The following is a 24,652-nucleotide window of genomic DNA, read 5'->3' as shown; positions in this document are numbered from 1 at the left end:
AAACTCTACGTGGGGCACCTTATGCTGAAAATCTTGCATGACATGGGACAGAGTATGCCGTGAAAATCCTAAAAATTGCTGATAAATTCAGCTTAATAAGAACTGAACGCCTTACAGTGAAGACAACTATAATACTGAAGCAATGCTAAATGCTCATTAGCTGAGAATTGTGGTCTGAAATTTGCCGGCAGTCAGGCTGCTACCAAACCTCCAAAATGTGCCCAGATACAAGTTCGGTTTGCTTAGCCACGCTAAAATAACTAATACCATTGATGACACTTAGTGCCGTGATAGGGTGAAAACGTATTTGTATTTCTAGCGTTTTTCTGTGTGACAATTAAGTGTAAAACTATCCCAAAGTTTGTAAGAGATCGAGACCGGTTTATATTTTCATTTTTGTCCTGTGATGGCGTTCATCGGGTTGCGTGATGTGACCCGAACGGATGGGATGGCAGCAACACTTTTTCTCGTTTCAGGCCTTCGAGCAAGGACATTGGGAGGAAATTCCTATGTCCTATCCCAGGAAGAAGGACTTCAATGGAGTGGCATTAACTTTCTTAACTACGTCACTCTCATCGTTTCTGCTTCACGTCTGTATTGTTTCCGAACTCGCTGGGCACATTTGACGTATAGTTGCCAACCATTCCCTCGTACGTCATACTCAATGAGAGTTTAATAAAGTTTAATAATGTGTAAGAGGATACTTCGTGTGCGTGAGATCCGTGTTTGATGCAAAACATCTCACTACTCACTCAAAGTGAAAATTTTCGGTAATTCCAATCCGTGTGGTCAATTATGAATTTCAAATAACTCAACGTACATATGTACAGATGGGTAAATTATTGATTAAATTGGGAAAAAATCCACAGCTCAGGTGAGATTTGAACTCACGACCCTTAATAATATGTACGTTGAGTTATTGGAAATTCATAATCTCACTACTACATGCAAAGCAAGCGCCCATAAGAACGCGTGTCAAATAGTGATGTCACTATTTTTGTTTACATTTTTTTTTGGTTACTAATACATAGCTCCATATATGCATAGCTTCATCTTCCCTACCTGTAATATACTCTCATTGCGTCATCTTCTTACGGACTAAGGGGAAGAAAACAACGTGCAATAGCGTGCAACGTATGTTGATATTAATCGAAGTGAATTCGCTTAAAAACAAGATAACATTTACTTTGAATTAACCCTAAAAGGGATACCTTCATGGCCTCAGTTTCGTCACCTCGCTGAGTGTGTTCCATCAAAGACGAGCTCTGAAAGGCGCCTGGGGTCCAATGGACCCCAGGTATCCCTTTTAGGGTTAATAGTACTATTTCTTGTAATAACACAATATTCGATACTTCGGTGAGCGACCGTTTGTAATGTGTAAGAATCGATTTCTGATTTTTATTTTGAATAATTCTAGTTCATCACTCCGAGGAAGCGGAGATATAACCTCGATTCGCATCAACTAATATCAACGATTCTGTCACATTCGCCCGAAAACCATTCACCCGAATAACATACGCCCGAATGACAAACGCCCGAATTCCAATCGCCCGAAAAGACCATTCACCCGAAAGACCATTCGCCCGAAAGTGATCCACCGATTCCATGCATTTTTTTTTGTGGTTTGCCATGATGGAAGTTTAAGGACAGACGCATGATGTACTTAGTGTCCGACCAATCGCAAGAACAGCTTGATTGGCGCCAATAATAATCATATTAGCTTAGTTTGAAAGAACGACCTACGTTTTGAAGAAGGCCTAATTGCTTGCTCATAATAGCTAATTAATTGTTATGGCATTGTTGATCGAAAGGATAAAGACAAAACTTCAGCACAGTGTAGTCAACACATTTAAGTTGAAAGTGTTCACGACTGATGTAGTCGGAATAACTACGTTTCGTTTAAATGAACAATAATTGATAAAAATTAAAACGCGTGAGCTAACGGATGTAGAAAAAAAAACATAAAAATCGTGAGAATACAGCATTCTTATTAAAACAAGCTGTTCTTTTGAAACCATGTTTGGAATCCAGAAGTTGTAAAAATATAAAACGTCAAGGTTCTCCATAACAGAGGTACTTTAAAGAACAATTCATGATTGAAAGAAGGGCAAATTTCTGGTAAAAAATTACATCAAATTAAATTTAATTTCCTTGAAGGTGAAACTAGAAAGAAAAGCCTATTAACAAAAGAAGGGACAATTCCAATAAATGTTTCCACAGCTATATTGCCGAAAATGTTTGTAACAATATATGTCTTAAATCAGACTATGTTTGAAAAAAAAACAAAAACCGAAAAAGGTTGCAGTTACTTTTAGTTGAAAATGGCGTTCAGCCATACGCCTGGACGACGCCTAAATTGTTTCAGAAAAGTGTTTCAAGACTATTATGGATTTCGGGCGAATGGTCTTTCGGGCGAATGGTCTTTTCGGGCGAATGGTATTTCGGGCGAATGGTCTTTTCGGGCGTTTGTTACATTCGGGCGTTTGTCATTCGGGCATTTGGAATTCGGGCGAATGGTTTTCGGGCGAATGTGACAGAACCAATATCAACACTGGAAATGTAATTTTATCGATATGTTATACGCAAACACCACTAATTAGCTCTAAATCTCGTTTAATAAAATTTACAGCTTAGAAGCTGCCTCACTGGGAACTGTGAAAACAGTGTTTTAGTCGAATGTCCCCCTCAGAGTCCCCAACATGTATGATATTATATGGGACGGTTGACGAGATGTCGCCGTTCTATGATTTTGTTGAATTGCATTTAATGACGCTGCAAAGTAGACCTGGCAGCGTCAATACTTCTTGTATGTAATGCATCTCTGATACATTACAAGTAAATATTGATAATGACAAGAAAAATGATAAAAGTAGTCGTTTTTTATTATTTTCCTGTACTCTTCCAAGAGATTGCTGTGTATGTGCTCAATTGGAAAGATCAAAACAGGGGGTAACCCATTCATATGGGACTGTTGTGCAAATGGAGCAGTTTTGATTTGGTTTGTTGTAGCTATAAGCATAAATCACAAATCATGAAAGTTGTGCATGGAAGTGCATATCCAAATTTTCCACTGATTGTGAGATTTTTTTTAAGTTACAGTTCTTGTTATTTTTCCAAAAATTAAAAAACTGAGTAACAAAAACTGTGGACACGTATTTACAGATACAGATGATGTCTTTATCTAAACTTTCACTGACTTTCGTAAGCTAAAATATGGTAAAGTAGAGAAACCTAGGGTCTCCAGTTAGGCTTGTGGATAAGACTTTGGATCGCCATCCAGAGACGACGGGATCGATTCCTGGACATAGTGCATAAATGAACTTACCTCACAATATAAAAATTCAGGCAATGGCAGGCAAAGAAGCTTTGAAAAATGCGGTAAAGTGATCGAACAGCGGTACCCCTTTGACACGCGAACCGCTGTCCGAACACTTTTGCACATTTTCCAACGCCTTGTCACGCCCACGCCTGTGAACGGAAACATTTTGTACTCCGTACACGTAACACTCATCATATTAGTAGTTCAGTGTTAAAAATTGAGCTCACCCATCAAAGCAAGCCATGTAGTTACAGCTTCTCAAGTTTGGTCATTTTGTATGGAAATCGGAGTTTGTCCGCTCAATTATGCACCACAGTGTATATCACTACTGATCTGTCATCGAATGTACAGTTCAACAAAGTCGTAATTTATGGATGTGTGATCGATGTTGCGGGAGGCTTTCTCAGTTTTTAAGTAGAGAACTATTGGTTTTTACTGTCCCCTCGTTTCGGCCGATTGGTTTTGGCCTTTCTCAAGGGTCATAGTGTCTATTTTCTCTCGTTCCCGTATCGATCATTGCAAATGTTCAGGAAACAATCCATGCGGGAGACGATAGACATTGCGACCCTTGAGAAAGGCCAAACCTTATCGGCCGAAACGTGGGGAAAGTAGAAAACAATCATTCTCGACTTAAAGACTGAGAAAATCACCCGAAACATCGATGTGAGCTTTAAATTTAGTAAATTCTTAATGATAATAACACTAGTTTACAGCATTTTTGAACTCGGTAAGTTGATGATCGTTTTTGGTGTAGAATCATACCCTGAATTCGAAAACGCGAAGGAAAAAAATTACAGTAGAGCGGAATTTTTTTCGACTTTCCATACAAGGCTGATGATTTGAAATCGATTTTTGTTCTATTTTAAAGCAATGTCGCTCACTTGAAACATCTCAGTCTCCGTGACCAATGCTCCAATTGAGCTAATTTTTTTAATGTAACTCGCCTACATATGATATGTCAAATAAACGTTGAGAAAGAATTTTTGAATTGTTTTTTTCTCATTGGAAAAAATACATTTCTTCATATATTTTTGGAAATTTTGCTAAAATTTAAGGAGATCGTCCGCAAAACTCGCCAATATCTTGAATTTCATCAATCTGACGCAAAACCTGTATTCAGATGATCGAATGGTATGATATTCAGCTCTTAATTTATGGAAAAAGATTTGAAATTGGTTGAACAAAACGCAATATATTTGAATTTTAGTAAATTCCATATTTTAAAAAGTTGTAAAACTCGATATTGAGCTAAAACTCAAAAACTGTTCTACTTTAAATTTTTTGAAGAACGGTTTCGAAATCAGCGCTAGATTATGCTTCAAAAATTTTGGTCGTTGACAGAAGTTCACGACTTTCGTTTTATTTTGTAAACTAGTGTAATAGATTCCTATGGTTATGGCCCTGTAGTGATCGGAATATTCTTGGATCGTTTTTGTGAATGATTTAATTTTCAATTCAAAACATTTTTTCTTTTAAACACGTTCATTTTCGCGAAAGCTAACCAACAAACTGACGCTCATATTTGAATCCTCATTAGACGCCTACTATGATTCAACTTTTCTCTATAACGACGGTCTTTACAATTCTCATCTCTACCCGCATAGAAATATACAATATGTCTCACATTCCAAACAGTAAATGTGTCCTATCTGTTAGTGTTAGCTTATCTCAAACAGTTGTCATAATGCTGAACAATATGAAGACTAACATGTTTTATTATTAAAAACAGTATCAATCATCCATAGCAAACTGTGACAATATGTTATAGTGTTAACACATTGTTGAATCATATAAGGATAGACACTTGTGAGAAATGGTGGCAATATGCAATCACATTATGACAAATGGTTTGTTTTATATTTGCGAAACACACTTACACACTTGCATTTAACCATATTTTACGAGTGCCCAACAATTTGTCAAACTGTTACATGTATGAGTATATGTAACCGACTTCACTTCGCTTCGCGCTGTCTGCCAAAACAAATCGTCACATCGGGTTTACGTTTTTTCAAGTCAAAGTTCCTCGCTCTCGGTAAATATTGTTGTAAAATATGGTGTGAAATCGACCTTTATTAAATTTAAATACGCGTTGCGCAATTATTCCACAGACGAAGTTGTTCTTCCCAACAATATCCGGTCTCTGCTTCCACCCAACACACACGAAGTGGACAGGGCGGTGGGCCGGCTGCTAGAGTATCCGCCACAATAGGTGCCGCTGTTACCTCCTCCAGCAACAAGAATTGGTAAGCGGATTTGATTAACTTGTAGTTTTTATATTATTATAAGATTTAATCTTGCCGTTCCGACAGAAAACGGTCCGGAATCATGCTACTTCTGCGTTTACAAATTCTACCCCGGGCACGGATCAGTTTTCGTCCGGAACGACATAAAGGTTCCAGATGACCACCGGACGCTCTACACGAAAAAGGACCCAGGAAAGATGGACAATAGAGCAAAGTGAAAACTGTTATCCTAGACAATCGATGCCATCAAGAACGAGGAGATCATGTGTTTAAATATGTATCCGCAAGCTAAGGATGAATATGAAGAAACTCATTGTTCAACAGAAATACGATTACGAAAGATGAATTTGGAGAACTGTGAAGATCATAATTAACTGTAGGGTAACTGGGACTAAAACAAGCTTATTTCCCATTTATTATTTGTATTTATTTGTATTTATTTAATTAATTCAACGGACATTATTCAGTCTAATTGAATATACTTATTCTAAGATCCAATACAACAAAGACAGTAGGTACTAAATACTAAACCAATAACACATAACAGAATCTCACATATATCATCATCAAACGGCCTTATCTTACATATTACAAACAAAAAATATAAGCAAACAACATTCGTTTTTAACATTTACATATAGTACATCAAATTTACATGATATCGGGTTTCCATGTGCATTGTTTTCTAACGAACTCTCGAAACTTAACATTTTTTGGCCAAGTGGACGATGTCATAGCGGAAGGTTTCCATTTTTTGCTTAGAACTACTTTGAATGAAACATAATCCAAATTATCGTAATCGACCCATCGCGGAACCAATTTTCGTACATTTCTACAATCACCGTCGCAGGCACCCAAACATCGAGAAACCAATCGTTGAACGTCTGTCTCAGATACACTGGCATCGATATTTGTCAACAATAAGGCGAAACTATCATCAGAGGTATTTAAAGATGAGGCCGACTGTGGTGATCGTGTAACATCGGGTACATGTGACATTGCAGTGTGCGAGATCGTTTTCCGTTGCGGCGATGAACGAGGAGTTGAATGTCGCATATCAGAAGTATTATCCGAATGGCATGTAGTACTTGAACCAAGAACAGACATTATTGCTTCCACTTTAGATTTGAGCTCATCCACGTCGCGTTGCAACGCACACTTTGATTCGTTTTGGTTCGGTTCGGTAGATGCTTTCTGATCCTCTCTCCACTGTAGAAATCCGGAAAAACAATCATCGCAGAGCCAAAAACTGTTCCTCTTTGGCGGTGACACAACGGCAAGCTCGTCATCGTTCAGTCCAACACATGCCGCGTGATATACTCGAGAACACGAGCCATTACAATAGATGAACGGTTGCTCTCGCGTTACGATGTCGTGAAGGCATTTTTTGCATTCCATTATTTCGACGCACAGTTTAAGGAGAAACTTCAGAGAGTACCAATATGGTTGCCACAATGGCCGACTTGCACCCCTACTCACGTTTTCAAAAGCACAAATCTTAAAAATTCGTAAACAAATGCGGTCGATTTTGAAAAGCTGCCTCTTTTTGCAAGTGAGCAAAGCCAGGATAATCAAGTGCGACTTGGTTTGATGCTTTGTTCGTCAGATTTGTGCCTCTAAAGTTTGTATGCAAAATTGCAATGGGCTTTCTTGATGTTTCACCTTAATCAAAGGTTTTAACAAAGAGCGGTAATCGATTGAAAGTTCTGGTATTGCACAATCTATTTACTGGCGAATACACTTTTAACAAAATGACTTAGACGATTTTACAGGACAATTTCAATTAAAAATAGAACAAATTTCGGAGAGCAGATAAATCAACAAGCCGAACGGCAGCCGACACAACACACAAATTTATTAAATAAAAACACTATTAATTTGAATTAATTTTAGGTGAAGGTACTCTACGCCAGTAGTTGGAGAAATGTTAGCAGATCATAAAATGTAATAATGGTAAAATAATGCGGAAAGATCAAAATAAGACCGGTGGGTTAATATCCAGCTGTATTTATGATCTTTAAACATTTATGTTTTTACCTTACATAACACGATTTACTTGCATTTCCCTTACTGCTGAAGTAAAGTATTTTTATTTTATTCATTTTTATTACCTTCATTACATTATTTTTTTAATGATTTAACGGCGATGGAACAGTATGCTATAGAGTTTGAATACCATAAAGCATCATAAGTACACAGTTACACATACATTATTCGGTTTCATTTCAATTTTATGGTCAAACTGTTTTCGAGCCGTTTGTCTTACAATTAATTGGGAAGAAAAATTGATAGTATGTCCACCGTTTGACAAACTGTACGCGTGAAATTTTGTTCGAGAAAATCGACGATTTTTTATGGTAACTGAACTTAACCGCCTATTCCACATATTGTATTTTCCCCAATTACCGTTTACCACACTGTCAAAACAGTTTGTGGTGGAGTTGGTTTATTGTTCGTTCGGGTGCTATACGAAATGGTTCAGATATTGTTTCAAGCTGTTGCGGATGCTATGGGAAACAGTACTAGTACTGTTCATGGTTATGCGGGTACTCCTTCATGCATTTTCTTATGCCGTAGTTCCTAGAACAGGATTATACTCTTAATCTATATTTATTATCCCTTATAATCCCTACAATAACCACAGACGTAAAGACGTGGGTATCACTATGGCCATGCTCAAAGTGACGGGTTTTTTTTTCTCGGTCGGCCCAAGAACTATTCGTAATGAAAATTTCTTTGACTTCTTTGGACATAGAGTAACATCGTGTCTTCTACACGTTGCATATCGACACATCGTGTTTGGTTATTGGCAGAGGAAGATCTCAGTTTTCAACTGTTGAAGCGCTTAGCTGAAGAGCAAGCTTTGTCCCAGTTGAGACGACGCGACAAGAAAAAGAAGACTACAATGGTCCATGTATGTGAATTATAGGCTGTAACATTATTAGATACTTGTTATGATATCAATAGATAAAAATCTATACCTCAGTCAAAACAAAGTACCCGTTAAAAACATATGTCATCTTTCAAAAACTTGTATAGCCCAATACATCATCATAAATTATCCAGACATTTTCCCCACGCAAGATGAAATATGTTCGAAACCAGCATGGCTTATGCAACTCCTCCTCATATGTCATTATGCTCCTACAACGAGCAATAAAACATCGCTTCTCATACTCATACTCAAAAATGCCGCAACATGTATGTAGGTGATATGGATGGATCCATCGTGTAACATTGCCAGACCACTTTCTAAAACAACAACTGTTTCGCTGCTGTTTCGACTCTTGTGGGAGATTCGGCGCTGTTCGCCTTCAATTCTTATCCCCAATTGTCCATCACCACCCAGAGATTGCACATTATCATCTACTATCATCCTACGTGTTTCTGCTAGTCACCGAGCGGTGGACGTTGTCGACGACGCTGTTTGCCGTGCCGTAATGTGGGAATGATAAAACTGCATGGCATAAAAAATTACCTCTCTGCATTTTTCGAACAACCTGACTGACATCAACAACGGCCACTAAACGGTCCAGGCAGCACTATACCTAGTAGGCAGAAGCAGCAACAGCAATTCAATCAGATGTTGCTTTTACTCGCGTGGAGCTGCGGGGAATGTGGGGTAAAATAAGCTAAAAATATCTGATATCGCATAAAAGAAACACAAAACAAACGACAAATCGGGAATTATACTTTGTCCCAAGTCCCAACTAGCTCGGATAATGACATAATCTCGAAAGTGTTTGTCTGTGACAAAACAGAATCCAAATATACCTAAAGCTAACACTGCGTGAAAGTCATTTGACCCCAATCTCCCCTCTCTAGCCACTCTACATTCCCAGCCAGAGCGCGTCGTGAAGCATTTTCGCAAATTGAAAACCACACGCCGCAGCGCGGCGTTCGTTGGTTGTTGGAAGGGAAATTACCTTTTCACAGCTTGACTTTCTGCATTCACCCAAGTGTTGTTTTTTCGGAGCAGCTAATCGTCGTCGTCGACGTTGGCCAAGGCCAACCGCGCAACGGTTTTTTGGTCGATTTCGCAAAATTTAGGGTTCGTCGTTTTGGGGGCACATTTAATTTGCCGTTTCAGTCACTTGGTTGGTAGGTAGGTACTTGCATAACAACCGTTCGTTGCTACTGGCTCTGATACATTTTCGGAACGAGGTATGGTATCGCGCCACTTGGGCGGTGGCTTCTTGAAATGTTGTACACGGGTAGATAATATACCTATCTCACCACATTCCAAAAGTTATGTCAATTGGTTCAAATTTGACTGACTTATAGTGGAAAACAGACGAATATAGAAGCCACCGCCCAAGTGGCGCGATTCCCTAATGGTATTTTGAAAATGTCGAAGAACACACTTACTTACCTTGTTGTACGAGCGGCGGGTTCGAAAGATGGGATGAGGTGCTCCTCCGGGGGGTTGCAACGGGACTGCCGGCTCCGGTGTTACGGTTTGCACTGGACGTGGTGGTTTCAGGGTGAGCTTCTTGAGCACGGTCACTCGCTTGTCGCACATTAACTGGACGTCGTCGATTCGCTGGAGGACCTGGAATAGCGGGGAGGAGAACGAGAAGAATATGTTAATGATATTTGCCTAGTAACTCGTTAGGTAAAACGTAAACGAAACGCAATAACACACTAATAAAACCTATTTTAACAAATGTATGAAAACAATTGTGAGAAATAATGAAATTTTATTTCCAACAACAAAGGACTTGTAATCCCAGTTCAATATTGCATCAGCTCTTAGATTACACAAATCTCAAGATGTAAACATCAAACAAATGTAATTTTTATTTTGTTTTCTTGGAGGAATCCAGGAAAAAGTTCCTAAAGAAATATCAGAAGCAGATTCTGAAACAATCCTGGAAGTAATTCCCGGCGAAATTACCGTAGGAATCCCGGAAGGAATTCTTGAAGCAATCCCAGAAGTAACTCCTGAAAGAATCCCGGAGAAATTTTTGGAGGAATACTGAAAGAAGTTCTTGTTCCTGTATTAAGGGGGAGGGATAAGTATTTTCTTTTCGTTTCAGAGAGCGAGGGCCAGGAAGGGGTAAATACCTGTGTCCCATCCCAGGATTCCAAGGACCAAGGAGTGACATTAAGCTTCATAGCAACTTCACTGCCTATGATCGCCCATATGAATAGGAAACCCAGCAAATATGGGACTGATATGCGATCATAGGCAGTTCACTCCCACCATTAATATTTCATATTCATGCTTCGTATACGGAACGGTTGGTACGAGCTTTGTATCACATGCTAAACCGACAAACTAGCAACACGGCCAAACCAATAACAAAGCGATCTGATCGCAGCAAACGGGCATCAATTTCGACCAATCAGCGACTGGTCTCCGTTTAACAGCAAAATGGTCTCAAATCGGCTGACTACGTGACGCATCCTATCCTAGGGTACGAAATGTCCCCGTTCTTTGGTTTCAATAACATTAACAACGCTGCACAGTAGGCCTGGCTGCTTTAATGTTTGTTATACATCACAGATGTGCTGCAAGGATTAATAATGACAAGAAAAATGACGGAACTAGTCGACCCAGACAACCAGTAATCGTATAGGATGTTGCATAAGATGATAAAGTGAAGGCCATATGCGTGCATGCCTCCATTTAGGAGCATGTAAAATGTACGCATATCGCCTCCACTTTAACATCCTATGCAACATCTTATACGATCACTGGTTGACTGGGGATTCCATCATTTTCCAGGATTCTTTCAATGAATGGCTGTGCACACATGTATGTTTAGACTAGACTAGACTAGACTAGACTGGACTAGAATATTGAAAGAAGTTCTTGTAGGAAGGATATCAGAAAAAAAATCCTGAAGAAATCCCATAAGGAACATGGAATTTCAGAAGAAGCTTCTGTAGGAATCTTGGAACGAATTTCTGAAGTAATCTTTAAGCGAACCCCTGGAGAAATCCCGGAAGAAATCTTGGGTGAAATTTCTGGAACATTTTCCAGGAATACCTTCTGAAAGCAAAAAAAACTTCTGAAGACATTCCACAAGAAAGTGACGACAAGCGACGCTCTTTGCTCGGATTCTTTTTAAATTATAACGAATGATCGATTGCTCGACCAGACACTATCCATCCGAAAACTGTGTTCTGCAGCGTAGGGCCTCCATCCACAATTTTCTCCCGACCGTCGGTGAGCAGATCCAGATAATGTTCTGCTCCAATGATTAGATCTATACGACCTGGCTCGTGAAACTGCGGATCGGCGAATGTGATGTTGCTCGGGAAATTCCAGTTGACGACGTTAATCTTCCGTGCTGGTAAGGTTGCAGTCAGTTCGGGTAAGACGTAGAAAGTCATCTCCTCGTGGAATGGTGACAAATCCGAAATTCGAGGGAGGACTGTCGCTTTCACCGACTTCCGTGCTACGGTTACAGAACCACCGATGCCTTGAACCGACATATGTTCAGCCGAACTTTGTAGGTTCAGTTTGCTAGAGAACTGTGTTGTCATAAAGCAAAACTGCGAACACGAATCTAGCAACGCGCGGGCTAGTCGCGAATTGCCGTAACTGTCCTGTACGCAGACAAGAGCAGTTGATAATAGAATATCTTGCGTAGAAAACTGTGTGTTTGTCGGCAGGGCTACAGTGTTCTGATTGGTACTTGATTGATGTGAGGTGGATGGTTGTGCGGTGGATTGCGAGTGTGATGCGGAAGGTGTGCGTGTGGGTTGCTGTGTAGTGTGAGCTTGTGCAGGTTGGTTCTGGTTTGGTAACTGTGTCTGTGGTTGTTGCTGATTGACTGCTGAGGGTCTAGGTTGCCCTTGTGGGACGGAGGATCTGTTCCGATGTTCGCTTGGTGGCTGCTGTTCCGGGTGCAGCAGGGAATGATGCTTCTGCTGGCAATGGTGGCATGCTCCTCTACTGCATACACGCGCCTGATGTCCAGGATACAGGCAGTTCAGGCAAAGCCAACTTCTTCGTACTGCTTCGCTGCGCTCGGGAACCTTCAGTTTCAGGAACTTCAGACATCGGAAAGCAGAATGGAATCCTTCTCCACAAAATGGGCACTTGAACGCTGGTTGAACAACAGAGTTGGTAACGGAGAACTTTGCCTTCTTCTCAGGGACGACGATAGCCTTAGCTGGAGCCACAGACTGCAACACGGAGCACTGATCTCTTAGGAAATGCATGAGGTCCTTGTACTTGGGCACTTCCTTTGAGTTATGGTGTGTTTCCCAATTTCGAAGCGTGGAGAAATCTAAACGAGAGCACACCATGTAGACAAGAATGGTACTCCAGTTATTTGTGTCTTCTCCAACTTTATCCAACATGAGAAGATGTTTATCAAAATCGCTGATTAGACGACTGAGCAACTCGTATCCTTCTCTGCGTATGGGCTCAATCGAAAACAGGGCATCAAGATGGGCTTTAACAATCAATTTCTTGTTTTCATATCGCTTCTCCAGCATCGTCTGACATTTCCACGGAATTGATCTCCTGAAGAGCTTCTCCACTGAGCGATGACCGTAGATACGTGAATTTGTCCATTTCCGATAGCTGTGGGTTTTATGGATCAAACTCCGAAAAGTATCGCGAAAGGTCACCCAGTCCTTGAGATGTCCTCCGAAGGTTGGTAGACGGATTTCCGGAAGCTTGACACGAGACAGACCAGTTGAAGTACCTTGAGCCGTTAGCTGCTGCAGGTTGGGCTGAGTTGAAGGTTGTTTCGATAATCGGCTCATCAATGCAGCTTTCAAACGACAATGATTGTTCTCGACATCCAGCACGACCTTCTCATTCTCTGCTTCCTTCTGCTTGAGCCGAGCCTGCGATGTTTCACTGAGTGTTTTCTCCATTTCACTTTCTTCATCCTCTTCTACATCTTCTGTAATCAGTTCAATTTGTCTTCGAACACGATGAAATTCGCTGAAAGCAGCCTCAAGACGTTCCAAACGAATTTCAACTTCAACACTATGCACACTAGAGTCAAAATTATCGAGAAAACATTCCACTGCTTCAAAAGTTTTTAAACTATTTCGTTCTTGTTTGACTAGATTTCGTAGTTCATTTGCCATTTTTGCACTTTAATCACTGATAGTTCACAGAAATTCAGTTGTTGATCACACAAATTCACTCACTACAAATCACTCCCACTGTGCACCCGAAACGCGAATTATCAACTCGACGTCCCACACGACCCGCGGTATTGACAGAGATTGGGGGAAGGGCAACAACCATTGACAGCAGCGAGGGGATCCAACCGAGCAGAATACCAGAACCAGAAATGCAGCGATTTGAAAGACCAACCATAGAGATGGTAGACACAGAGGCTCACCTACACCCACTATTTCCATAAGGAGATAGAAACACCTTCATGCGATCCTAGGCATCATTTATTGGTCGCAATCAATTTCAATTTGCACCAGTGACTCGCATGCAAAGAGTCCACCATCAATCATTACCATGCACCTAGTACTTCCCCGTTTTCAGCACGCTGCTGCTATCATCTCTGCGCCGCCGTAGTCGTCGTTGGGCTGATTCTCCACAGCTTCTCCACGTTGATCAGCAAACCGGGAACAATACTGCATCCAAAATGGTATCACCACACTGTCGAGGTCGATGTTCGGAAGATCGAGTTCACTGAACCCAAGCGGAGGGTTTCTTCGCACAACTGTGCTTTTGTTAGCTATGGCACTAGTCACTTTTGGTCACTTGAGAGTCCCCGAAATCCGGCTCGAAGGACCATTTAATGTAACCGATTTCGCGACTGTTCTCGGACTTCGGGTAATTTAGAATCACACGCGGCGTTTAGGAAATGAACGACACTTTATTAGAATAAAGACTAGAACATTCGGATTCCGTTTATTAATTTGTTATTCTATTTAATTATCACACGGAACCTAGTATCCGCAACAGCGTTGTTCTCCGCGCGCGGTTTGATTACTACTGTTCTCAACAAACTGCGTTTGTACCTACGATGGTTCTAAATGGTGTAAAGAGAGTGAGTGCCTAATGCGATCTAAAGAGATTGAGCTGGTAATGATAATTGGTTTGAACCATAGAGGATAGCTGACCACAGATAGATTTTGCTGCGACAGATGTCGTAGTGAACATTTTGACAATTTGTGATGCGTAGATCGGAAAGGGATTGTTTTATCTACCTTCTGACGTAAGAAGTTATTCAAAATTCATAAATACAAGCACGTTATATTCGAAAGAGAGCCTCTTATCTGCACTTAGGACCTATAGAAATGTTTGGCCTGAAGTATTAGGAGAATCCAGGATGGAATTCCTGAAGGATTATCGGAGCTCCTAGAGAAATCCCTTGAAGTCCCAGAAGAAATCTCTCAAGGAATCCTGAAAGGATTTCCAGGAGGAACTTTAAGGAATCTCAGAAAGAATGCCAGGGTGAACTTCTGAAGGAACCCTAAAAACAATAGCAGATATTCAGCAAGCTGAAGAATCACAGAAAGAAATCCTACTGGAATTTGTGGAGAAACCACGGAAGAAAATTTTGGAGGAATCTCAGGAAAAATTGCTGATGATGTCCTAGAAGGAATTCCTGGAGGAATCTCGGAAATAGTTTTTAGGGAAATTTCGGATGGAATTTTGAAGGCATTCAGGAACTGAGGAACTGAAGTATTCTCAAAAGGTATTTCTTTAGAAATCCCAGAAAAAAATCTGGAAGAACTTCCAGAGAACCGCTTTAGGAATATCAGAAGAAACTCAGGGAAGAAGGAACTTCTGAAGGAATCCTAAACAAACCCCTGGAGGTATCTAATCAAAAACTCCATGAGAATCCCACAAAAAACTCCTGGAGGAGTCCTGAAGCAAATTTCTCTTTGATTTCCTGAATGGATTTCTCCTTGGCTTTCTCCAAGGGTTCAAACCACGATTTCTGCAGAAATTCTTGCTGAAATTTCTCAAAAAAATCCAGCTGGGTTTACTTTAGTTATTGCGGTCGGGAGTCCGTCAGAAACTCCTGCAGTGTTTTGTACAGGAATTTCTTGAAGAAACCTTGCAAGAACTCTTGGAGGATTCTTGCCAAGAATTTCTGGAGGAATCCTTAATGAATCTCAAGTAATTTCTAAATAAATTTCTAACGCTCCAAAAGTTTTGTTCAGAAATCCCATCAAGAATGTCTTTAACGATCCCAGCTAAAATTTCCAGAGGTTCTCCAAGAGGAATTTATGTATTTTCGGCAGTTTTGTTCTCTTCGTCAAGGGGGGTTTTATGGATTTTATTGGCCTCGAACCTTTCCCAACAAAGTTGATATAAGAAACCGTCTACGTTTTTTTTTGTAGTGCCATATATATGTAGAAAACGTAAGTAACCTTTGTTAGTTTTCCATTTTTTCGCCCCATCACACGTACAAAACACCACTGTGATATTAAGACTTTTTCCAGGGATTCTTTCAGAAATATTTACAAATAAAAGAAATATTTCTGGGACACTTTCAGAAGTTCGAGATATCTTCAGAAGTTTATTCAAGTATTACCCCACAAATCAAACAAAGGTTCATTCAGAAATTTTCTCAAGAGTTTCTTTAGTTTCTCATATCTTCAAAAATTCCTACAGCGATTCCTTCAGAAAATTTTCCAGGAATGTTGATTCCAGAAATTTTGCAATAAATACATTTGAAGATTTCTCTGGAAAATCCTTCAGGAATTCCACCATTGTTTCTTTTAGAAATCGTCGCTTCCTTTAGAATTTTCGTCAAAGTCTTTCTAGAGATACCCCAGGAGTTATATTGGATAACAACTTATAACTTTTATAACAGCTTTCCTGGATGCTCTTCGATATTGGTGCATGATGGATTTCTTAAAAAAAAATCTTTCAGGAATTCGTCTCCGATTTTTTTAAGTTCTTCCATGCTACGCTTCTCAAAAATTCCTCTAGAATTTCATTCGAAATACTCGTTTCCACAATAATTCCTCTAGAAAGCTTCCAGGGGTTCCCTTTAATAACATGCATATTTTTTTTTCAAGAATCAGTACGACAATTCTTCCAGGAAATCATCATTGGATTCCTTCAGTAATACATTCGGCGACTCCTTAAGAAAATAAAAGGTTCCTCCAGTAATTTATCCAATCATTTCTTTAGAAAATCTTCGACAAACTTATTCAGAAATTATAACATAGATTCATTCAAAAATTATTCCAGAAATTTGGTCTTAAAATCTCCCAAAATTTCTTTTAAAAACTCCTCAGAACATTATTTTTCAAATTTTTTCCAGGCATTAAAAAAACCAAAGCTTGCATCATATATTTCCTCTTCGAGAATTTTTGTAGGTAGATATTTACGGGTTACATGTGAAACTCCGCCAGGAATTAGAAACTCCTCTAGGGATTCCTTATTATTTTTTTGCATGATTTTTTTATAAATTGTTTCAAAGATTCTTTAATAATTTCTCCCATTGGTTTCTTCAGAAAGTTTTCCGGTTTTTTTAGAAATAAGTAGAACTATTTTTTTAGGAATTTCCCCAGAAATTTGTTCAGGAATGGTTCTGGAGAGTCCATTGAAAATTCCCAAGTGTCCAGAAATATCTTCAGAGATACTTTCAAACTGCAATTCTGCATGAATTTCATTAAATGGGAAATTTCCTATTTAATTCTCAATCATTTTTTCAGGAGTTCCAATTCCAAGGCTTTACCGAGAAGTATCTCCAGCAAAATCTTAAAAAAATCCTCCAGGGATTTCTTCAAGAATTTCCGTGGGATTTCTTCGGATATTCCTCCAGAGAATCCAAGGCACTTCCTAAGATTTAATAACACCCGAAGGTGGAGTTTCGCTTCAGTGTTCTGGGATTCTTTCTGAAATCACTTTGAGGAGATATCCAGAGAATTCTTCAATTTTTTTTGGAATTTGCTTAGGAATTTCAGCAAGAGTTTGTCAGAAATTCTTCTAAAAATGCATTTCACAAACCTGAAGAAACACCTTAACCCTTTCAGGGCGGTTGGGTCATTTGCACCTTGCTGACGTGTTCTACAGCGGGAAGGTAGGTTAAAAAATTCGTCCCGAAGGGGTTAAGATACCTTTCTTATTCTAAAAAAAAAAATCTGCAAGTAATTCCAAGGAAAACATTCTTGAGAAACCTTTGGAGGGATTCTTGTAAACATCCTGAATTATTCTCTTAATGTTCTAGAGGAATTTCCAAATACATACCCGAGAAAAATGGTGTAATCAGTGCTGAGAATATCATTTTGAAATATCCAGATTCAATCACTAGCCGAACAATTTTTTCATATACCATATTTTCAGATTCAGCTTAAGAAATAAGCTGTAGGTGATTGAATCTAGATATGTCGAAATGGCATTTTCAGCACTGGGTGTCTGTCTGTCTGTCTGTCTGTCTGTCTGTCTGTCTGTCTGTCTGTCTGTCCGTGAAACACCTTTATTTTTCTAAATCGATAAAACATTTTGGACTGCACAAATTATGCGAACTATAAATTGAATTATTCTGCAACACAACGCCCCACATTAGCAATTTTGATCGCTTTCACTTGCTGGTGGAGATGCGATCCGCCCTCATGCATATTCCCGCGGGTCGATTAATGGTGATGTCGGTAATCAGTGGCAGGCAGAAGACGACACCCCTGCCTGTTGATGATCCATAACGACGATGACGACGTAACTACAGAGGAAATGATGTTTCGGAAGGTCTTAAAAATGTCAAACAGCGCCTACTATGTTGGGAGGAATTTACGTCCAGAGATGAGCGGGGCCCAGGAGAATGAACGCCTTGGAGCTGTGTGCTGTGCTGCGGTCTTGGCTGCGGTAGATGTTTAGAAAGGTGAAGTTATGATATGCGGGCTAGTGGGTATCAACGCCGCCTGGGATTGTGTTGTTTTATGACCCACCAGGGGTAACATGTTTGTTGGTTTGTAGTATGAGCGAGGGAAGATGATTTAATGGTACGAAATTAGCTTGTTTGCAAGACCCGAGGTCCGAGGGAAAGGATGGGACCGTAAGCGGTGTAATGGCAATACAACCTGAGCCTATCAAAGCAGTAAGCAGGAAGAAGATTTACTATTCCCACCCTGAGGGGTTCGGTCGGTGAACGATGAAACATTCCACGATGTTGCAATCGGTAATTTATGCTTCATCAACGCCAGTGGGATATTTATTGGATTTACATTGTCCACTGAAGGAGGTGGTGTTTCGCAACCGAATGCATGGCATGACATCAGTACCTTGAATCGTGACGTAGTAGCAACGTGAGGTTGTGTAGATTACGTCGAATTTCCACCTCATAAAAGTCATTTTTGATGATAGATTCCGGTTCCGGTCGGAGCCATTTCCATAAGTACACGGAAGTGGAAAATCAGTAGGCCACCCATCGCCTACTGCAACATATCTGATCGCTGATAACGCGACTCACCTCCAAACTACGCGAACAAAGTGGTCGAGGGAAAAGGTGAAATGGATAAAATTCAACCGAACTCGTCTACCTATAGTAGGCGGCGCAGAAAAATGCATCCCGCTGCGCTGGCTGTGATGACCGACCGACCATCCACCAAAGCAACAAGGTCCGCTTGGTCGCCGAATGCTCGTTTCCTGTTGATACCGATGCGATTGTTATATCATCCGACGGAGCCGAAAAATTTGGACCGTCCGATCCGTCGAGGAAAAAAGCCATATCGCGCACGATGGAGAGTAGGTAATAATTGCCACCACCGTCGTCGGCCGCGGCCGCTGGCGCTGTGGTCATCTCAATAATGTTGGTATTATGCAAGGGATGAAGGCGCGCGCGCCATGCAGCTTCTTCGCGCCGGCGGTGAGGCGGCTTCGTCTTCTTTGATGCCTTCCGTTCACGAACACCGTGTGGTGGAGGCTACTGTATCGCTGCTGTGGCGTCTTAGGCCAAACGGAAGAAAGGAACCAAATGTCACGACGCACAGTGGAGCACCTAGTACATCAAAACTGATCAAAATTATTTTGACGCATTTTCGCAACCCAAATGCAACCCAAATTAGTGATGAAACGTATTTCATAGTTTTTGTATTTTTTTTATTTCGTCATTAGGGTGACCAATTTTAAGTCAGATTTTTCGAAACTAAAATTTTTCAAAAAATCACAACTTTTGAACCAGTAGACCGATTTTAAACTTTTTTTTTTAGCTGGAAAGCTGTTGAATTCTAGTTTTCAGCAAAAATACATTCAGAGGGCCAAATAGTGTTTTAAGGCAAATAATATCATATAATAATATAATTATCACGATTTTTTCAAAGTAATGCAACTTTTGAAATCGGAAACATCCGGAAGGTTTTCTTTCTGCATTTGAAAGAGGAACAATAGTTTTATCATACACTAAAAGCAGATTTTCCGGAAACAGCCGGAAAATCAACTTATTTCATTTTGAATGTGCGGTAAAGGATTCCATCAAATATTTTTTTCAATATTTTCATATATTATATGTAAATTCAACGCCAATTTGTTTGGGTTTCAAATTAACAGAATAACAATATTAACCTTCTTTAACAAACTGCATCATTGAATTGATTGACTATCAATTTCATTTACTTTGTACGGTCAAAACTAGCACGCGCTGTGAGTCATATCAAAGAAAACGGCTAAACTTCAGCTTCACTTAACCTCTTCTGATAAGCGTAAACAAAACATTTGGACACTGCTTAGCTGTCAAACGATTACACGATAACTACACTTAGCAAAAACACAACGGAAAACCCAATTACTTCATTTTGAGTTTTTCCACTTATGATCAGGTTTAGATGTGATTAACTCCAATGTGCGACGGTCGTAAAGTTAATGTGTTTGGAAATGATAAGTTTGAGCGTTGGTGGAGGTGCATTTTGTCGATGAACTTTTGTATTTTCATGTCGTGAAAATTTGAGAGTCATCGTTGTATTTAAGCCTCTGCTCGTTATGCTACGAAGTTCAAAAGATTTTCGTGAGAAGTCTCCAGTGAAATAAAATGGAAAAATTCCTGGAGAAAATTGCTAAAATATTTTCTGGTGATTTTTTCATAGAAATTGCTGTGAAATCCTCTTATTTTTTTAGAAACGATCACTCAGAACTCTTAAATTCCCGAATGTATTGCAGTGGAATTGTTGGAAGAACGTCTGAAACAATAGGACAGATCGGTGAAGTACTAGATTTTTTAGTAATGAGCTGAATTTTTGTATGGTGAGAAGATCAATTCTCCGTTTCTGCAAAGAAATAGTGCAAAAAGCGTGGGTATTATGATTCCTTGCCTAATTTGATGCTGTTTGAGCAAAACTTTGTGCAACAGTGTTGTTGTTTTCTCCATTTCTTGTAACATAAACAACATATTATTCTTCGCAATTTATTTCAAGTTTAAAACGGAGCTCTATGCCACTATAAAATCGCTGTGATAAAAGTGTAGCGCGTTGGTTTGTTGACGACGTAACAGAATACTTCATTAATCAGTTTCGCTTTTAATCAAAAAGGTTCCAAATTAAGAAAAACTCAAACAACCAGAAGTCGCATAAAAATGCACGCGTGACATCGTAATAAGTTCATTTTTAGGTTATTATCGGAAGTAGAGCGGGCAGAGGAACAATTTTCATCGCATATGATGTTAGTTTTTGAACCTATTGCGATGTACAATTATATGTAATAAGAAGGCACGAAATGTTGCTAATTGACAAATTGAGAGATTCGAACCCACGACTCCGTATTCGTTTTAACCAACTAAGCCACAGAGCAAGTAACGATTCTGTGGAATAAAAAGCCAAACAAACTCCGAAGCCACACTTTGAACCAGGATAAAATTGAAGTCGGATTGGGGTTGAAACTGTGATTTCATCCAGTTCCAACCCAGATTGGAATTGGATCAAAAAGAAAAACAGCATAAGTCTCGGCTTCATAAAAAAATTAACTCTCACTTGTAGTTAGTGGGCACAAACGGGAGGGTGTTGTGGATTGGCATCTAAGCCGACAAAGAAATGAGTTTGTGAAATAGGAGTGTTCATGCTGTGGCTTCGGAGTCAGTTTGGCTTTCTATTCCGCAGAATCATTACTTGTTCTGTGGCTTAGTCGATTAAAGCGCCAGTCTAGTGAATGCGGAGTCGTGGGTTCGAATCCCACCAGAACGCGATTTTTTTTTCACAAATTTCATCTCTCAATTTGTCAATTAGCAACATTTCGTGCCTTCTAATTACAAGTTTTTCCAGTACTATTGCGATGTATCTGACAAAGTGAAATAAGAATACAAATGAATTTATAAACGGCAGGAGTACATCGAAAAAAAAACGACATTCAATGTTTTATTGCGCATAAGCATGCTAGCAAACTCACAAAGTGTAAAAAAGCGATGGAAGCAGTGAATCAAAATTCAACCATCGCGCAACAATAATGACAATGTCGCAACCTGTATTTGTTACGACAAAACAACCCATGCGACATAAGATTGTCTCAACTTGAAAATAATGGGATTAACATCGTACACAACGAGTTTAGAGATTGTTAAGCATTGCATTGCGATTTTCGAACGGTAACTTCGAGTCGGTAAACACTGCAACTCTGGTGAAGCTCTATCATCAAACAGTTCCGACATTGGGTTAGTAATAATTGATTATTCGCAAGTTGAAAAGTACGCAACAAATTCAGCATCCGTTTTGTCTGCAACAAAAAAAAACGAGATCATGTCATTATCTGTCACCAGTAGGGATAAAGAGTAATCGTCGCACCATCTTTTTCGCTTGTTTTGTGCGTCTTTTGTCTGACAATTCTCTTCACTGGATGGAAGTATGTAAAGCGTTCATTATATGACTGCACTTGGTGCTTCATTTTATTTTGCCAGTTTAACTCGCATTAGTGTAGCTTAGTTGTGGCATAGTTGTGGCTTCGTGGTCGTGTGGCTAGTGTCACCAAACATCGTGCGAGTTCGTTTCCCGCCGCAGCTGTCAGGAAAAGTCTTCGGCTGTGCCATTGGGTCAAAGTATACATACAAACTCGCATAGTCGTGAACCGTTTAGGTTTACATAATGCAATGTAATTTGAATGTAATATGTAGTACAGGTCGGACTCGATTATCCAGAGTCGGGTTCTGAAGCTTACAAACGTATATCTGGAGAACGGAATATCGTATGAAGCTGAAATTTTGAAATTTGGTTATTCCAATTTCGTTCATTATTAAGTCAAAATTTCAACTTTGTACAGCATTCCACTTGCCTATTATGGGCCTAACTCCGGATAATCGACTCCGACCTGTAACAATGAAACAGCTGCTGTGCGACTGCGGATGGTGGGCAAAAACAAACTACTAGAAAGTGAAAGTAAAAACCCATTATTATGGTTAGGGCCTGTCCATAAACTACGTAGACTCTTAGGGGGGGACGGGGGGGTCTGGCCAAAGTCTACGCTCCATACACATTTCGAAAATTTTGTATGAACAAAAGTCTACGAGGGCGGAGGGGGGGGGGGGTCTGAGATGACCGAAAAAAAGTCTACGTAGTTTATGGACAGCCCCTTACAAAGTTATATTTTTTTGGTATCTTGGTGATGATAGTCCACAATGGGTGGTGATGTAGTGCAAAAATGTGCGGGAAATTATGCTTTATCGTAAATTTCACCAAGAACTTGAATGAGTTATTTTTTTTTCTTAAGTCGCATTAGAAGCAACATTACAGACGGGCTTGGTGGTCTAGTGGCTACCGCTTCTGATTTATGTGCAGAAGGTCCTGGATTCAATCCCTGGCCCATCCCTTTTCTCCTACTTTGTATCTTTCTATATACTTTCTTTCTGTTCTCTACATATACAACTGATGTATATAAACATGTTCATAACCGTCGCTAGAACAGAAACGGGTTGAAAAAGCCGTTTCCCTTCCTTCCAAACTTTCACAGTGTCACAATCCTGTTAGAAAACGCCTACAAGTTGCAATCAAGCGAGCTGTGCCGCACATCTTCAAAATAATAAAAACACACAATTCTATCACCTTCCTCTGGTATCCACACACCAATGTGTGAACCTTCTGCCAACCAATTCCCACCAACACTCCAACATCCGCATGAATTTGTGCTGGCGCAGAGGTATATTCGGCAAGATGTGGATACAAACGATTGCAATCATCACTTCCTTACCCCTTCCCCACATTGACCTGCAACCTGACGTGGCAGGCGCCATTGTCGCCTAAAAATAGAAGATCACCAACGCTCACACACTGAAGATGTCTGCTAGTCCCCGGCAGTTATCTCATTGGTCCTTGTGTGAGTGTAGCTGGTCTGGCGATACTGGAGTAGCATCCACGGGCGGTCAATCAAGCTCAAGCTCAAGCTCAAGTCGCATTAGAAGCAACATTACATCGCAATAGTGCACACCGTACATCGCATAAGATGATCCAGAATGAAAATCTTTGATCATGCTGGTTACACTATTCGATGGACATCACTGCAATTTGCCGCGATTTCTGTGTACTATCTTTGGCGCCATGTGCAGCAATGTTGCCTGCTGGGAAGCTGAACAGTGATCTTAAAGTTTCTATAGTTGGATAAAAATCGATAACTAATTAATGAGGCGTCCGATTCGAATGTGGTCTTCGGTAAAGTTGTAACTGATAGAGTAGCCTAGGAGTATCGAGGGTCAACTAACACTCTAGGGCACTTGGGGAAATGCTACGGTCAATTGAATGAAAAACGTCGTTTTCGCATAGTAATTCCCATACAAACTTTGAAGGGCTTCTGCACTCTCAATTTTCAACCAAATGAGCTCAATTTTTGGGAGACAAGTTCTACAGCAATGGTAGACAAGGATGGGAACACTCACTTGCAAAGAGTTACACTCACTTGCAGTTTTCTCAGCTCAGAAGCGTGCAATCAAGAAATGATGCATGGACGACTTTTGCCTTGTGGTTTCGTCTAAAACTTTGCCGAATAGAGTAGGAGTCGCAAACACATATCAAAGTCATGAGGGAGCTGTGAAGGCAACTCTCCACGAGGTGAGTGTAATTTACACTCACCTCGTGGAGAGTCGCTTTCACAGCCCTGTCACGGCTTTGAGATGCGTGTGCGACCCCTACTCTATTCGGCAAAGTTTTAGACCATACCACAAGGCAAAAGTCGTCCATGCATTGTTTCTTGATTGCACGCTTCTGAGCTGAGAAAATAGCAAGTGAG

The 24,652-nt window shown here is 40.1% G+C and overlaps 2 protein-coding genes and 1 long non-coding RNA gene across 8 annotated transcripts in view; 2 read left to right on the top strand and 1 right to left on the bottom strand.

Annotated features, from left to right (window-relative positions):
* The window catches only part of LOC109407813 (cullin-4A), a 417,220-nt gene that overhangs the window by 157,967 nt on the left and 234,601 nt on the right, over window positions 1-24,652 (top strand). The gene's annotated exons all lie outside the window — the stretch shown is intronic.
* LOC115265413 (uncharacterized) lies at window positions 4,838-5,986 on the top strand. The gene is made up of 3 exons (XR_003896648.2): window positions 4,838-5,354; window positions 5,431-5,565; window positions 5,632-5,986. It is a non-coding gene; the product is annotated as an uncharacterized LOC115265413 (long non-coding RNA).
* LOC134288725 (guanine nucleotide exchange factor DBS-like) overlaps window positions 9,800-24,652 on the bottom strand; it is a 106,292-nt gene continuing 91,439 nt past the window's right edge. For all 3 annotated transcript variants that reach the window (XM_062854469.1, XM_062854470.1, XM_062854471.1), the window contains exon 7: window positions 9,800-10,117. In XM_062854469.1, the coding sequence (XP_062710453.1) occupies window positions 9,815-10,117 (303 nt within the window). In that variant the 3' untranslated portion in view covers window positions 9,800-9,814. The remainder of the gene's footprint in view (window positions 10,118-24,652) is intronic.

Source organism: Aedes albopictus, chromosome 2 (assembly GCF_035046485.1).
Source record: "Aedes albopictus strain Foshan chromosome 2, AalbF5, whole genome shotgun sequence".
Lineage (NCBI taxonomy): Eukaryota > Metazoa > Arthropoda > Insecta > Diptera > Culicidae > Aedes > Aedes albopictus.
This window is presented reverse-complemented; position numbering and strand designations above follow the sequence as displayed.